This window comes from Zosterops lateralis (genome assembly GCF_965231275.1).
Source record: "Zosterops lateralis genome assembly, chromosome: 6".
NCBI lineage: Eukaryota > Metazoa > Chordata > Aves > Passeriformes > Zosteropidae > Zosterops > Zosterops lateralis.
The window spans coordinates 34,985,350-35,001,743 of NC_139761.1; the positions used below are offsets into that span (position 1 = coordinate 34,985,350).

The 16,394-nt window shown below is 35.5% G+C and overlaps 1 protein-coding gene across 8 annotated transcripts in view; it reads left to right on the plus strand.

Annotated features, from left to right (window-relative positions):
* Window positions 1-16,394, plus strand: part of PCNX1 (pecanex 1) — a gene marked incomplete at its 5' end in the record, with an annotated part of 89,637 nt that overhangs the window by 34,178 nt on the left and 39,065 nt on the right. For 3 of the 8 annotated variants that reach the window (XM_083864265.1, XM_083864266.1, XM_083864272.1), the window contains 6 exons: window positions 2,355-2,539; window positions 9,551-9,641; window positions 11,319-11,376; window positions 13,504-13,721; window positions 14,763-14,916; window positions 15,667-15,699. In XM_083864265.1, the coding sequence (XP_083720391.1) occupies window positions 2,355-2,539; window positions 9,551-9,641; window positions 11,319-11,376; window positions 13,504-13,721; window positions 14,763-14,916; window positions 15,667-15,699 (739 nt within the window). The remainder of the gene's footprint in view (window positions 1-2,354; window positions 2,540-9,550; window positions 9,642-11,318; window positions 11,377-13,503; window positions 13,722-14,762; window positions 14,917-15,666; window positions 15,700-16,394) is intronic. The other 5 variants (XM_083864267.1, XM_083864270.1, XM_083864271.1 and 2 more) reach the window with 5 other exon arrangements.

Here is a 16,394-nt window from a genome sequence, read left to right on the forward strand (position 1 = left end):
TACTGGAGAAAGGAAACCCTTAAAGATTTAAAAGAAATCATGCCTAAGGAGCAAATGTGAAGAAATGTGGAGACATTTTTAGCCAGTTACCACTAAGAAGTGTTCAAAATATTGCTGTAATTTTACTGACATCACTCCTGTATGCTGTTGGTGAGCTGCCCCAGTCTAGTTTCTGATATTGCTAATCTGTGACTTCAGATATTAAACTTCTAAGAGTATTAGATTTAGTAATCTTTAGTTGCCCTGATGTGTTTCTTATTCTTGCCAGCAAAACTTTAAGCTTCTGTCATAAAATTGGATGTTGGGGGAATGTTCCCTAAGACTTGTTGAGTTAAACTTGATTTCTTTTTTAATTTCCTATCCATGGTTGCAATTACTTTTCACTTCCTCTGTGTAATATTTAGTAAAAGAGACAATGGCGTTATATATGTGTGTCTTTGGTGATGGTAGACAAGTCAGACCTGGTCTAGTAAATTCTGCTGGTTTGATGCTAAATTAGACACAAGATTATTTTGCCTGGTAACCTAAAAAAACAAACCTAGAATGCACCATAAAACATCATCCAGTCCTGCTTTTGTCCTGTCTAAGTGTCAACAGTGTTTTGGGCACTTGAAAAATAAGTGTTCATTGGCATCCCATGTAGTCAATGGTGTATGCATGTGTGTAAGTGACTATATGAAGCAGAATTTTATTCTTATAATAATCAGAGAATAAATGTGTTTTTTGCAAATCTGTGTAATTGGTTGACATCGATATTTCGGTGTGATTTTTTAATTGTGACAGATGTGGATAACTATTCAAAGGGCAGCTGTGCATATACCTCTTGAGATGTACCTGCTATTTATGGGAAAGCAGTATTGTTTGGCATTGGTTTGGTGTTGCTTAAAAGGAGGGCAGTGAAGGTTGGCACAGCTGTGGACTTCCTTAGGGCTTTTGTTGCTGCATAGCTCACTGAAAGCCTTGTGTACTGCAGCAAAACACTGAATTTAAATTTCAGATTAAAATGTTAGAACATGATAAATAATGCCTTGCAGTTCTTTTCTTCCTGAGCTGTGTGCATGTCTGGATTATTTTGCATGAGCTTTTCTTAACACCTATTCTTATATCCATATTTTGTTTTCCAGTGATGCTCTAACAAAAGAACTGAAAAGTAGATGATGTAGAAAATACTGTTAAAAGCAAGTACATCAGATATAACCCTTCAACTCTTAGTAAGATCTTTTTTTTTAGTTGCCTCATTTGCCGACTCTAGCATCATGCTGTAAACAGTGAAGTATTGAAAGCAATGGCGGATACATATTGTTTTTCAAAAGAGTGTTTAAGCTATTTTCCAGTTTTTAAAATACAAAAACTTTTATCTAAGATTATGCCTCAGCTAATGACCGTGTAATGTAACTTCTTTAAATCCACAAAATGAAGGATAATAAAACCAGTGTTCTTGCTAAGGTGCACATTGTAATTGTAAACATCATATACTCTGACACTTCATCATACCTAATATTAAACAAGCTATTAAAAAATCTAACTTTGGTAAATAGCTTTATAAAGTAATTTTGCAATGGAAGTCTGAAGAGGAGAATTAACATTTTCAAATATTGTCTGCTCATGGCTATAAATGTACAAATTTCTCTGAAAGCCAGGTAAATGTTTACTTGCTGTGTTTTGGCAAGTAATAAAGTTTTTGCTGTAGCTTTAAAATAACTTCAGAATCAACTTAAATTTCCCAATTAATAAATTTCTATAAAGAGTCTTAATATGTTCAAAATAATTCTAAATCCAGACATATTACTTCAGTTATCCACAAGGTCTGTGGCATCCTGTGGCTATTAACAAAGCTTAAAGATGTTTCCTGGTTAGTGTGGATTAATAATAAGAAAGGTGGTGTCTCTGTGACTAATAAAAAAGCCCTAAACAGCTGATCAGGTCGTACTTGAATAAGCAAAAAGGACCCCAGCTATTGTGAGAAGACTGGAATAGTCAGTGTAAATATAGGTGGTACCTCAGGTTAGTCTGTAGTTATACTAAACGGCAGTAATTTGCTTTTGCACCCACAAATTAGGACTTGGAAGAATATACCTCTTGGGTGATGTGGGGAGATCTTAGAAAGCAATACTACTTCTAAAAAGTTGACAGGAACAGTTTCTCTAGATTACTGAATATAACTAGGATCTAAATTCTTCCTTACACAGAACTTAGGGGTTACTTTAACCCTAACTGTTGGCTGCTTAATGCTACTATGCTCTTTTAAAAAAAACCGGTTTTCCTCTTTAAATAGAAAAATCTTGTTTTGCTTCACTTCTGGCTCTTTTTCACTTCTTCCTGGTAATGTGTCCCCAATGCATGTTTTCTCGTAGCCTTCAAGATGGTCAGCAAGGCCAGCAGTGCTCCTCCCAGGTCAGAGTGCAGCCCCGCCCCCCTTCCCAGGCAGCTGTGCCCGGCGCTAGCGCCTCCTTGCTGGTGAGAAATGGGAGTGTCCACTTAGAAGCCTCACATGCCACTGCATCTGCTGTAGGCGGTAGCAGTTTGCACGATGAACTTGGTATGCAGGCCTTATGTAACCTTGGTGACATGGAAGTTTTAGTGCTGGATTGATTGGTAATGCAGTGACAATCAGCTAACCTAAGCTTTGTTTCTGACTCTTTGTAGGTGTTTCTAGGAAGACCATGTTGGTCATCAATTCTTGCCTTTGTCAATCACCTTTCCAGGCACTTTTTCTAACAAATGCATGATGGGAAATAGGGAGGCATAGATACAAGTAATGATGGTGTGAGAGCTTTCTTGATCTGAACAACATAACACAAGTAATAAATCTTTCCCGTGGTCCTGCAGGCATTTGAGCAGAGATGGAGACTTGGAGGATCTTCTGGTTCCTGAAAAAAGCCAACTTGTTATGGCTCCTAGGAATACTTGATCTTACCTTTTTTAGATGAGTTGTTTAGCTGCTGTTGAAAAAAGAAATACTTACGTAAATGAATGCTTTGTTTTTAGTGTACACCTTAATTTAGGAGCTTGGTATTGAAAATAAATCCTGGACTCTTTCATCTATCAAATGTCACAATTTTATGGAGCTTTATATTACCCTCTTAATTCTTCATGGTCCATTTTATGTAGTATTCTTGATTATTAACTTCTTAATTAACCTCTGTGCAGGTAATAAATTTACTAGAAAGAAGTTAGATGGTCTTAATAAATGACCGATCTGCCATAGGCAGGGGCAGATTTGGGAAAATTCCTGGCAGAGATCTTTGCAGCTATCTATACATGGCCTGAATTACTTATGACTTCATCATTAATATGTAACTCTTTCTTGAATTATTAAAATTGGCATCTTGAGCACTGACAATTATTAGTGATGGAATTTTGAGCAGCTGTCAGCTGTAATAACCTAAAAGTACAGGGTTGATGAAACTGACAAAACATTTGTTTCAGACCTTTCTGTAATCCAGTACTAAAAGATAAGTGAGTTGTCATCTTACCCCACTAGAGGGGAAGACTCCATGAGGTGCCAGTCTGTGGTAACCCTTCAAATGTGAGTTTGACTGAGGCTTTCTTCTTCTGCATCATCTAGCTGCAGTATAAGGAAAAATGGAATATAAGCAAAACTGAAAACCACTTTGATGTACTCTGAGGTGTTTTGTAAAACTAAACTACAGATGTAATAAACACACATGATCTAGTTATCTAACATTTTTTTGCTGTAGATTCTGCTGCTTTATTGTTTTCTAGATAGAAGTGTTATTGTTTGAATCTCAGTTGCTTCTATGTGTTTCGACTATGAAAGCTTGTCACACAAACCCCATTTTCTTTATTTAATTTTGGTTCATTTCTTATTTGAAAAAAAACATGTTTGGAATATAACTCTTAAATTGTTATACTGGTTTTATCTGTCTGAGGTTAACATTGAGCTATATTCTTGAGGCTGCCATTATTTATTTGAAGGATTTGGTTCATCTTACCCAAAATAATGCAGTTAAGTTCTGTAGAATTTGTCATTTAATATTTACCCATTTAATATTTTTACCCATGCTGCGCTTACAATTATATGGGACAACGCATTGTCTTTGGGAGGCACAAAACTTCTGGGATCTGCCAGAAGGAAATCTGATGTATAATAGGGATTTGTTTCTTGTTTGGAAATTGAGCATCTAGTTTAGAATCCTTTGAGAGAAAGGAGCTGTTATAGGCAGGATCTTCTTGTGTTATTTTAGGAAAATAAAATTTTCCAGTTTGTGTAGCGGGTTTTGCGGAACAAGTGCTATCTTTTGTTAGGAGTAAAATAGTTGGCAGAATGGTGCAAGCTTTCACGTGTGTGATTCCTTAATCAGGTTTGACTAGAAAGTATCTTTCCTCATAAGTGGTACTTGGTTAGTTTGTTTGGGGCTTTTTTGGGGGGTTGTTTTTGGTTTGTTTTTTTTTAAACCCTCAGTCAGGGATGAAGAAACATTATTTTTCTCTTTCCATTGAGTCTAATGCTCTTAGTTTTGCTATGTTATCCCAAGATATCTTACAGTGAAAGATAGCCGTGTTACTTTTGATTGTCTGTGGATTGGGTTGGGAGAAGGTGGTAGTTTTTTTCTTTGATCAGCATCAGAGTAAAAATTAAAGCAATGAAGGAGGTATGACCAGTTCTTTGTCACTGTGCAAATCATTGTAACTGCCCATGGGGAAAAAAAAATAAAAATTAGTGGCTAGGGAAATATATGGAAGCAAAACTTGGTTTACACCAACTGGAAATACCAGTGACAAACATAGATGGGGTTATATATCTTTATACAGTGCATGTAAGAGTTGCTTAACCCAAATCCTCTTGGAAAGGCAAGCAGGGCACATATTAATTTGCTTTAAAAGCCCTCACATATAGTGCTCATCTTTTCCTTTACGAGTGCACTATCTGTTTCTGCATTTTTTTCTATTCATGTTGATGTTAAGCTGCAGCACTTAACAAGACACACAGTTTTTGTTTGCTTTAAAGTTTCTTGTCTTGTTAATTTGGTTCTAGTGGCTTATTTTACCTAGGATGAGCTTCACTGTAATATACCTGTCTCACACCCACTGGTGATGATACAGTTATCTTTAACTTGGCATTGCCCTTGAGAGTAAGGCAAGAGAAGCTTTGAGGCATTATCTTTGGTCTTCCAGGTTCAAAGCAGGAAGATTTTTATCAGTTATACTGTTGGAAGGTTGAGGGAGAGGAACTTGAAGGTGGAAAAGGAGCTTGATGTGGAGCATTAAACATGAAGGAAATCATAGAAGGAATGCGGGATGGAAAGGAAAGATGCCAAGCTAAAAGCTGTGATTTTAGGCAGGATTGATAGAATACAAATCTCAAAAGCAACAAAACATGTGCCGTTACTTAAGTGAATGACAGTTTTCAGAGCAGAGTGTGGCAGTACTGATGCTTTTTGTTCTCGCTAACATCTCATTTTTTAGACAGGTAAGTGGGATTTTTCAGCCCTTGCAGTGAAGGTTGATTAAATTCAAATTAGAATTTGTGAAGGAGTTAGGAATCGAAGTACTGAATTAGTAGAACAGATGCCCAGTGTCTAAAGATGGGAAGAAATAACATTCTTGTCTTTGGCTAGATGATTTTTTAAAAATTGCTTTTGTGCTTAAAGAGAACTGCTCATCTAGAGCTTTACAAGACAATTACAGTGTTATGGTGGACTTCTGGTTGTATTGTTTTTATATAACAAGCAATAATCTTTTAAATTTAGGCATTTTAATTTATCAAGGCAGTTGAATGGTTTTGGATACTGAAACTTTTATGTAAAGATAAACTTATATGCTGGTTACTTATATGATTAAAAGCAATTTAGAAGCAGTTACTCAGTACTTTTTGATAATTAAATATATGTAATTTATTTGGGATGGATGCAGGAGCATGATCAAAGATTCACGTAGAAAATAAATATTCACTTCCCATTATTCCTGTGGAAAATATCCATGTTGTAGTCTGGAATTTGGTATAATAAGTTACTGTTTTTTAAGTTATAATTTGGTATAAGTTACTCTTTTGACCAACTTCATATGGGAACAAAAAAATAAACTACTTCAAAGTGTTCTGAGAACATGTACGTCTTTATACCATAGCTAATGGTAAAATATTGACCTTTGGAAATAAAGCTCCTAGCAGTCTACCAAGTTGTCGAGTTCTGATGACTGGTTTTGCTAACTAGGATTTAAAAAATACTGACTGAAGCAGAAGACAAATATGTCTTGATCTAATGATGACATAGTTCCAACATGTCAGTAAGCCTTTGCATGTGAACTTGTCGGAGAGGTTTGAAAAAAAGGAGTATTTATTAGATGTAAAACTGGGAAGCAAACTGAAGATAACTTAGCCGAGGAGACCATCAGAACACCATTTTAGCCAGATCCTGAGCTGCTTCAGTCTTCCAGGTTTTGTCTGTGTAAGCTCATCAGCCTGTTGCTGTTGCCTGTTGATGCCCTTAACTGGGAATATGAATTTGTATAGTGTGGAACTGTTATGTGGCTATTTCTGGATGTGATGATGAGATATTTTGGTCTTTTGGAACAAGGAAGCTTGCTTCAAAGAATACACATTTGTCTTTTCCTCTCCATGTCAGAATGAAGATGTATTTTGCATTTGTGTGCTTGAGTATCACAGTGTCTTGGTTTATTATTGTAACCTGGTCCAAATAGAATATTTTTTGAGTGACTTTAATTTGCTGAGAACTTACAGGTCTCCTTTTTTTGTGTGTCTGTGTGCAGAGAAGTTACAGACATTTATGTTGAGTGGGCAGATGTGCTATTGATGATTTTTCTTGATTTGCAACATAATCTTTGGAGTCTCCCATTTGTTCACAACTTGATAAAACTACAGACTTTAGAAAGAGAAAATACATTCTTAAGCTTATTCAATGTGATGCTGTTCTAAGTATCCCACAGAGAATGTTGTGGGAGATGGGAATAGGAGAGAGTCACTAGAGTAAATAAAAATGCTAGGTATATCCATATGTATTGAATCTTGAGTATTGAAGTTCTTCGTTAGAATTTGTGTACTGTGAGGAAGCTCTTCCTATCTCACAGAGTTTAAAAATTATTAAGGATTTTGGAGCTCAGATGTATTATCACTTTGGAGTTTGTGTCATCAACAGCAATGAACAGTCCTGTCAAGTTTTCTACTGAGTTGAGGCTTTTCTTAAAAATCTTTTTATTTAGACCAACCAACCAAAAAACTCCAACAGAACAACCACAGCAAAACCAAATCAAAAACAGTAAAAGAAGAACAAAAAAAAAGGGTGCAGAAAAAGATTATTTTAATGAGAAAACTGTGCTTTGCTTGCCCGGGAGCTAACTTTCAATAGGAAGCCTGTTTGAATAGGTGGGTGAATTGCAAGCATGACATATCCTGAGTCCATTTTGTAGTTTGTGTATAAACAACAGGAATTAAGTGTTCTGTTCGTTTGCTACCTCTGGTAATCAGGTTTGTTATATCCTTTTGCAGCAGTGCAGTACTTACTGCAGCAATATAAATGCAGTAAATTTTGGTAGATTCAAAGATAAGTTGGGTGACAGGGAACTGCAGATATGAGTGTAATAGTTCAGTAAACTTCTGAAATAAATATCTGATGTATTTTCTCAGCCCAAGGGAAGGTGAAGTTATATGTCCAAGTAGTATATTCTAACTTCTGTGACTGGAATCTCATTAAGTTAAAAATTAAGAGGTTTAATTTCCAGGATCTCTCTTCAGTAATGCAAAAAAACCATGATAGAACCCAAACTTTTTTTTTTTTTAAAGGACTGGTTGCCCAGGAGAGTTTTCCATAATAATTTGTGCACATTTTTGTCCTGAATAGAACCTGAAGTGTATTTGTATTGTGCAGTATCTCCATGTTTGCTCTTGAAACTTTTATTGACACACTTAAGAAATATATCTTTGCCGCCAGGGATCTTTATTAGTTGTGGGAAGATTCCCCATGTTATTTACTAGTTTAAATTTTAAGCTTCATTATCAACTGTATACTACACACTGCATTGAAAAACCAAAAGATAAAGTACTTCATTAAAAAGTTATCCATTGAGGAAAAAGTCCTAACAAGTGAGCTTTGTACTTAACCCTGTGGCAGACGCAATCAAATATCAAGAGAGCGCTGCTGCGTTACTGAGCTCTGGCACACGCCCTTTGTGCCTCCTGAGCTGTGTAGGGGACTCATTTGTCACAGTGGTGCCTCTGAGCACAGCTGTGGGATTGCCTGGTTCATCTGAAGTGCTCCCTCTGAGGGGAGAAAGCTTTATGAAGATATTTTCAATAAACCAGTATTTTTCCTTCGTTTCACTAGTTTTAAGCATCTAGTTTGAGGGATTTAACCTGCTAAGATTTACATGCTTCTGAATCAAATTTAATTGTCTGTGGGTTTGAAGAGAAGCTGGAACAGGATTATACTGTGTTAAAAATCCAATCAAAATCCATAGTGTTAGAAGCAAGTTATGTTCTCACAGAAATGGGAAAGATTGGACCCTCTAATCTTGTTAGGTATTTCTATGGGGACTGCGTGTTATCTTCTATCAGCAGAAGGAAAAGCTGTGAGACCTACAGCTGAGACGCATATACAGTTTTTCTTCACCTGCTCCAAAGTGGGATTTTTTTTCTTTTGTTTATATAAGCTGATCTTGGAATATTGCGTGTTTTGCATCATGACTTAAGAAGGATTTTAAGCTAGAAGAGGTGGAGAAGTTGGCAGATCATTTCATATGAGATCAGTTTCAAAATTAGATTCCCTGCATTCAGAGCTGAAATATATTGAGCCTGACCTTCAGGGAAAATTATTATCTCTCTGATCAGGCCAATGTTGGGAGGAGGGTACTGTGAAAACATCATATTGTGAGTAAGGTAATTTATCATCTGAGTTATAGTCTTTGGCTACTTTTTAAAATTAGGTATTTTGGAAGTAAGTCCAAATGGTTTGTCTAAGAGATTAGTTTGCAGTTCTTTGTTCTTACACTGAAGCATTTGTTTCTAGCTTTTAGAATAAATCTCTGCCTCACATTCCTTTTTTGAGTTTCCTAGGTTAACTTATGAAGCATGCCAATTCTTTCAGTATTTGTGTTTCTTTTCAAATAGATATAGGCTTCTCAAAAGGATTTTATTCAGGATATTTGGGTGTTATCTCTGTTGTAGCTAAATGTTCTCAAACGCTGATAATGAATGATTTACCGATGGTTCTGTTGGGAATGGGAAAAACTGAAGAAGCTGGTCACTGCAAAATTTTCATGTGTTTATTCTCTAAGGGAAAAAAAAAGGCTTACATTGTCCTTCTGTTGTGTTAATGATGGCATCTTGTAAATACAAACTCTTTAATTCAGTACTGCAGTTACAGTATATATGTTACGTAAAATGGTATGAAAGACAACTGTGTAGTTCATGTCGGCACTGGTGACACATTCATGTGTAATCACATTTTATATTTTTACACTGATGTAAATTCAGATGTCTGAATTGATCTCTGTAGCAAGTTAATGAATAGAAGCTGCCAATGGGATGAAACACGAGGAAATATTGACCTGCTTTTGACCTTTTCTTTAATAGGTAAGTTCAGTTCTACGCTCTACGAGACAGGGGGCTGCGACATGTCACTTGTGAACTTTGAGCCAGCTGCAAGAAGAGCATCCAACATCTGGTGTGTGTGAAGGCCAGTCAAGAGTGATGATTCTTGTCTTACACAATATTTTATTTTAATTTTAAAAGGTTATTTAGTAGGGACTACTACCAAAAAAATCAATACAATATATTAACTGTATACTTTTACTTTTGCGACCTAAGTAATTTTACTTAAAGATTACATTAAGTTAAATATTATCTCAGAAAATGAAGACTACTATTGGCTTAAGCAGTACACTTCCGAACTGAGAACTAGACAAATGCATTTTTTGTTGGCTTATAGAAGGTCTTTGTTAAAGAATGTAATGTATTTTTGAGAAAGTAGGTGGCTGTTGACCATAATGGCTATTTAACTTCCAGCTGTGAAGCCATTGTAAACTGATAAATTTATTCCCAAGCTCATAGATGGCATCAGACAGTATATGGAAGTGTTAACATACCTGAGATTAAAATTTGATTTGCAGCTGAAATAGACAGCTACATTCTGGAAAATTCATCTGCTGTTGGAAAGATGCCCCTTCTTTCTCTGAAGGGATAGGAGGCTGAAGAAAGAAAAGCAACCCAAAACCTCCTGTGGCTTCCCACCTGCCCCCAGTCTACCTCACTGTGTAGAATTGCTCTGAAACTATTGCGCCATGCTCAATGCTATAATTCCCACCACTTGTAGGTGGAATAGCTGTTGGAATTGTGGAGTAATGAATATAAAACATTGAATCTTCCTTATAAGAGTATGCAAGTGCCTTTTGTAGAATTGAACGTTGACAAAAAGTTCTACATTCCTTCCACAAAGCTGCCAATCCCTACCTCTGTTGCTTGCATGTTCTAGATGCAATGGTTTTGCCAATGGCTGCTGTTCTGAAGTTGTATGTGCTAATGGAAGGAACAAACTGGCCACTTCAGATAATCAGATCTTGGCTGTAGAGAATACTTGAGTTTCAGTGAAATAAATTTGATAACAAAGAATGTTTTTATCTTAAGGCAAGGAACTGAAGGAAAGTTGCATAAATTTGATACAAGTCTTACAACCATGTGATTTACATGGAATACAAACATCCAAAAGCTATCCAAAATTGGGGAAAAAAGCAATGGTTGGATATGGACTCTCATACAGTAAGAGAAATTTCTCTTCGTCTCTAATGAATGGAAATTGCAAAGTAATTTTGCTCTTCTTATCAGAGGTTTAACTTTAAATAAAGTTGAGTTTTGCAAAAGCAATTTAAGTAGCTCACTTGTTCTATGTATGTACTATTTTTGGCAGTTTTGAGATCTTGATAAAAGTAGTATAGAATTAAGAGAAACTGCATGTGGACACCTAGCGGCCTCTGCACTTCTTTAGAGATGTGATGTATGTTTACAAATCAGTAGCTAACAGCTTATTAAATATTTTTGTTTTTTCAAGTGGAATAATGACTGTCATTGTAGTTCTTTTTAGACAGTTTAGGGACTGGGTGTTGAAAAAACGGTATTAAGGATAAGATTAGAGAGTCTCTTAGCTTACTGTAGATGTGGAATGTACCACAATACATGTGACTAAGTGGTTACTTGCATTTATAATAAATGACTGAAGGAGAAACTTAAAGATATCTAGAAAAAAATTCACGAAGTATCAAAATTAATTTGGGACGCTAGAACATTAGAGTGACCTGTTGAAATAAAATGTAGTTTATAATCTGAAGTATTTTCCCTGTTCTTATAGTGACACGGACTCTCATGTATCGAGTTCTACCTCAGTTCGCTTTTATCCACACGATCTTGTAAGTTTTTCTTTCTTATTTTGAAAGCATGTGAAGAATCAGAAGACTATCATACTTTATAGCACATTAAACATTCTGTGTTCTGTTTAACATTCTGCACTCTGTTCTTATGAAAGAATTGTCTGGATTAATGAAGAGAAAGTATTTAGTATTGTAGTGTCTTCATATGTACATACAAATCCTTTTGTATAGCACTTTAAAAGTTAGTTGGTTTCCTCTGATCTAAAACCTAGTGATTTAAAAACACTCATAGAAATTGGATGTTCTAAGATACCTTGTAAAAATTTCCAGAAACAATGCGTACAATTTGGACAGTTTTCCTTCTGTGTCTTACTGAGGTTAGCAGGCAGCAGAAAGACTAAATACTGTGTTCTGACCAAAAGAAACTTCACTTGAGTAGTTTCCGTGAAAGGAATTTAGAAATCTGTCATTGGAGTCTGCTGTGCAAAATTTAAATTTATGTGCAAGGAGTGACTGGGAAAACAAGGCAGAAGCTTACAGCGTTCCATACTGTAGACAGCTTTATAATTCTCTAGTTTTATAATCTTGAAGCTTTTGTATTATTGTCAAGTCCAGACATACCTGTACTCTTAATTCTCAAGTCATATGTTTATGAAAACAGTGCAAATGGTCATGATTATTAAGCTGGCAGAGTACGGAATACGCTGTTGAAGTACCTAATGACCTAATCAAGAGGAAAAATGAAATACAGCCTTAGGATTTGGCAGAGGAGCAAGAGACCTACATTTGCCTGACCATGCTTTTGATCAAGAATGTGCTTTTTAAACTTGGTGTCTGCTAGAGGAACTTGTTTTGCTTTCCACAGTCCCCGTTGAACATGTAGCCTTTAGAAAAGAGGCTGCATTACCTCTTCTGTGCTTTTGGTTTGCCAGCGTAGTCCCGTTGGAGGGAATGGTTCTGTTTTAAGGCAAATTTGTGATGGTAAAAACTCAGCCAGTGCGCCTAAATGGAAATTTCCACTGCAATTTATTATTAGTGCCATGAATGTTATGCTGGTTCTACCTTTTAAGAAACTAAGTTTTTAAAAAATGGTGAAAAAGGGCCTGTTTTCTGAAACAGCTTACCTTAAATAGTATGGTTTGTATTTTTGAAATGCCTTTAGAAAGGGAGTGTTTCTGCTTGTTTTTTCATTAGTATTTTTCTAGGATAGAAAAGCTGGCTGAAAGCATAGTATGTACACTGATGATTTAAGGTGTGATGAAAAAAATTTTATAAATCAAGAAACTGATTATGAAACTTAGATGATTGTAGGAAAAAAGCCCTTTAGTTTTGACACTTGAGGGTGGCATGAGTATTGAAATTTTACTCTTTGCCTTACACATTTGTGAAGCTTTTTCATTAAAGAACATCTTAACAATTATACTGCCTAAGAATAAAGGTCAGTACATCAAGATGCTTCTTGGCATGTTAATGAAATTTAGAAACTGGATTAGACAATGAACATGTACTATAGTATCTTATTAGCATTGAATACTCTCCTTAAATATCTTTCATTGTTGTTAGTATTACTGTGATTTTCATGAGAACTCTAAACAAACTGCAAAATAAGTAATAGTCATTTGAAAAGAGTACTTGACTGTTTAGGGCAGAGCTTTTTCTTTGGTTCATTTGAGTGTATTCTGGATTCACTGAGTTTGAATTTGACTGCTGGTGCATGAGTATGTTGCTTTGTCATGCAAAAAGAGCCATTCAGCATGGGTTTGCATGCAGATTAGCTGACTATAAGAAACGTGTTGTACATTATTTAAATTAATAATTGGATTATTCTTGTAATGTATGCTGTCCATGCATCAGTTTACTTGTCTTTAAATTTGAAGTTTTCTGAGTAAATGGGATAATGTACTTGGAAGACACATTGATTTGAAATAAGGCATATACTGAAATGCCAGAGTTGTGTTGTATGCAAACTGTTACTGCTACTAGTCCTGTTCATGTGCTGTGATAAGGACAGAAAAAGTAAGTAGAAGCCTGTGTGTGGCAGTGCTTTAACATGTAATTCCTCAAAAGTGAAACTGAAGAGTTCCAGCAGTTTTCTTCAAAGCAATTTTCAGTATAATACAGTGTTCAATATAAATGAGCTTTTGTTATATACTAACTTTGTTTTAGCTTTCTCTTCCTCAGATCAGGTTAAACAGGCTGCTAACAATGGATACAGATCTGCTGGAGCAGCAAGATATTGACCTGAGCCCTGACCTTCAGGACCACATGCAACCTCAAGAGGAAGCAGCTCAAAAAGTCAAGCAGTACTATCGCTTTTGGATCCTGCCTAAACTTTGGATTAGCATCAATTTTGATAGATTAACTCTTCTGGCTTTGTTTGATAGGTGAGATCCTTGTATGCTACCGCACCTCAGAAAGCAAAGATAAAAAAAGTTACTAAACTGTAATATAGATAAAACTATCCTTAGAGAATTATATTACCATACTCTGGAAAATTAAAAAATAATACTGAATGTAGTTTTCTAAAATAATGGAGGCTACCCCTCTTTTTTTTCTAGCAATCAAAAAAGGAAAGCAACCCTCACTTTTCCTGAGTAGGGCAGTAACATATTTGAATTATCAAATAGAAAGATTTGTTGCCAATCTTTAAAGGTAGATTATAGCCGTCTCCAAAAATTAATTGAAGGGGTCTACAACCTGGCATGCACTTAGTGTTTTGGTAAATAGAATTTGCCTGCTGTTTCGAAACATTTTTTCAAAGATTTGTTTAATACTGTGATGACTTGTCCCTGCCACATTTACCTAGAGGAGTAAAATTAAGGTGATCCTTCAGTTACCAGCTTTTGGAATATGTATTTATATTTTGGTTATGAACTTCCTTGAAATGAACAAGATAGTACTGATTTTGTCCAGGGAGGGATCCTCATAATTCTGTTCTGAAGCACTACCAATATCATAGGGAATTATCTGTATTTCACTTGGTATATCTTACTCAAGCAAGAATATTTTTAGTTTCTTCATTAGGAAGTAATGAATGACAGATTATATACACAGGTAAATTATCATGCTTGTTTTTCATAGGCTAATAATCATCTTGGATGGGCTGTGAATACAGATTTATATTGCAGTCTGTGCTTTTGAATTATTTCTAAAATTATTTGCCGAAGTTATTTTCTGCAGTTTGAAGTAAAATTCCATAAGGTACTAACTGCTTTCAGCTATCATTGAAATCCTGGTAGCTCCTAGCTTTGCTGAAGGACAGTGTGCTAGTAGACTATGGAAGTTCAAATCTATTCTTAACTACTTTGTTACTAGTAGCATAACCTTGTTAATTTTTGACCCTAACTTCTCTTTTGCAGTTTTTTCTAGACATAGTTACCTTTAAATTCCATTTTTTAAATTTTTTTTCTCTCCTTTTGAAACAGGAATCGTGAGATCCTTGAAAACGTTTTAGCTGTCATCCTAGCTATTCTAGTTGCATTTCTGGGCTCTGTACTTCTTATAGAGGGCTTTTTCAAGGATATTTGGGTCTTCCAGTTCTGCCTGGTAATAGCCAGTTGCCAGTACTCACTGTTGAAGGTATTTTAATTTCTCTTTACTTTGTACAAACAATAGATATAAATCCAGTTGGGTGTTGTAGATTAGTTAGAGCTTTAAGGGAAAATGTGCATACTTATAATTTATAAAGAAAGAAGTAAGCTTGGCCTTATGGAAAATTTGATAGATGGAAATGCAATATCAGTTCACTAGATGGTTCTACATATGCTTGTTAAACAATATTTTATTTATTGATCTCATGCAGTTTTTGGTTTCATAAAGAGGCATACGTTCTTACTCCTTGAAAACCAACTACAAATTGAACTTGAAGTTTTATCGATTTGGGTTTTAATTTTTTTAGTGTCTACCCTTCAGAGCATTCATATGAGGCAATTAAATCTAAACATATTTTTAATCAGATTATTCAATTTTGTTAGACTTTTGGTGGTTTGTTGTAATCTAAGAACAACTGGTTATTTTTTATGATTTGACTATCAAGATGGAAATTAAATTTAAAATTAAAGTTGCTAATGCTGTTGAAAAACAGTAAAAGTCCTGAAAATAAGGAGGTTGGAGATTTTTTTAGAATTTTGGTTGTAGACTTATACTCTTTAAATGGATTTTATGGCATAGATTTATGAATTGTGCTATTTAAAGACTGTAATGTGGCTTGACAACTGTAAAATTAATTGTAGATATTGTTTAAAGAACTTCAGCCAAGAAGGTGTGTGTAGGAGGTAAACACCCTTATCTGTAGATTGGCTAACTTTCCTCTTTTCATTTTGGTTTCAGAGCGTTCAGCCAGATTCTTCTTCCCCTCGACATGTAAGTCATGAGCATGTGCCACTGCTCTAACCCTGCAGATGCAGAACTCCTGCAGAGAATTGATAATTTTGATTTGACTTTTCTGGCATTTCTCTTTATGTCCCTTCTTAGAGGGCACAGAAGGCTTGTAGTTGTCTTAGTGTGTGAGAAGGGAGCTGATACTATTTCCCCCCTGCTGTACTCTTTATATTTAGCAAATCATGTCCTCCTGTTTGGTGCCTAGCTTTTGCTAGGGAGCCATGTCATAAGCTTTTTGATGAATCTTTATTATTTTAGCAATTATACTGAGAAGTATTCTTAGTGTTGTAATTTGCTCTGCTGGTATGAACTGACACAGCTTTGATGTTCTGTTTTAGTCTTGTAGATCATTCAGTTGTCCTGATGTGCACACTGCTTTATTTTTTCACTCTAATAAGCTGAGTTTGCAATGCTCTAGTGAGTATTAATGTTTGAACATGGAAATGTTAATGTTCTAGTATTGCACAAGATGTTTATATTCTGTTGTGTGTCTACTAGCTTGCCAAGACAAAATATTACCTTTGTCCTAGATAAGACATATAAAAGGATTATTCCTCTGCAGCAAGTCATTAATTTTGTGTAAGAAGTTGTGTTTTGATAAACACCATAGAGATTCTATGCGCCTCCCCTGCCCCCCTTCAGCAGAAGCAGTATCTGAGTAAACTTTAATCCCTTTT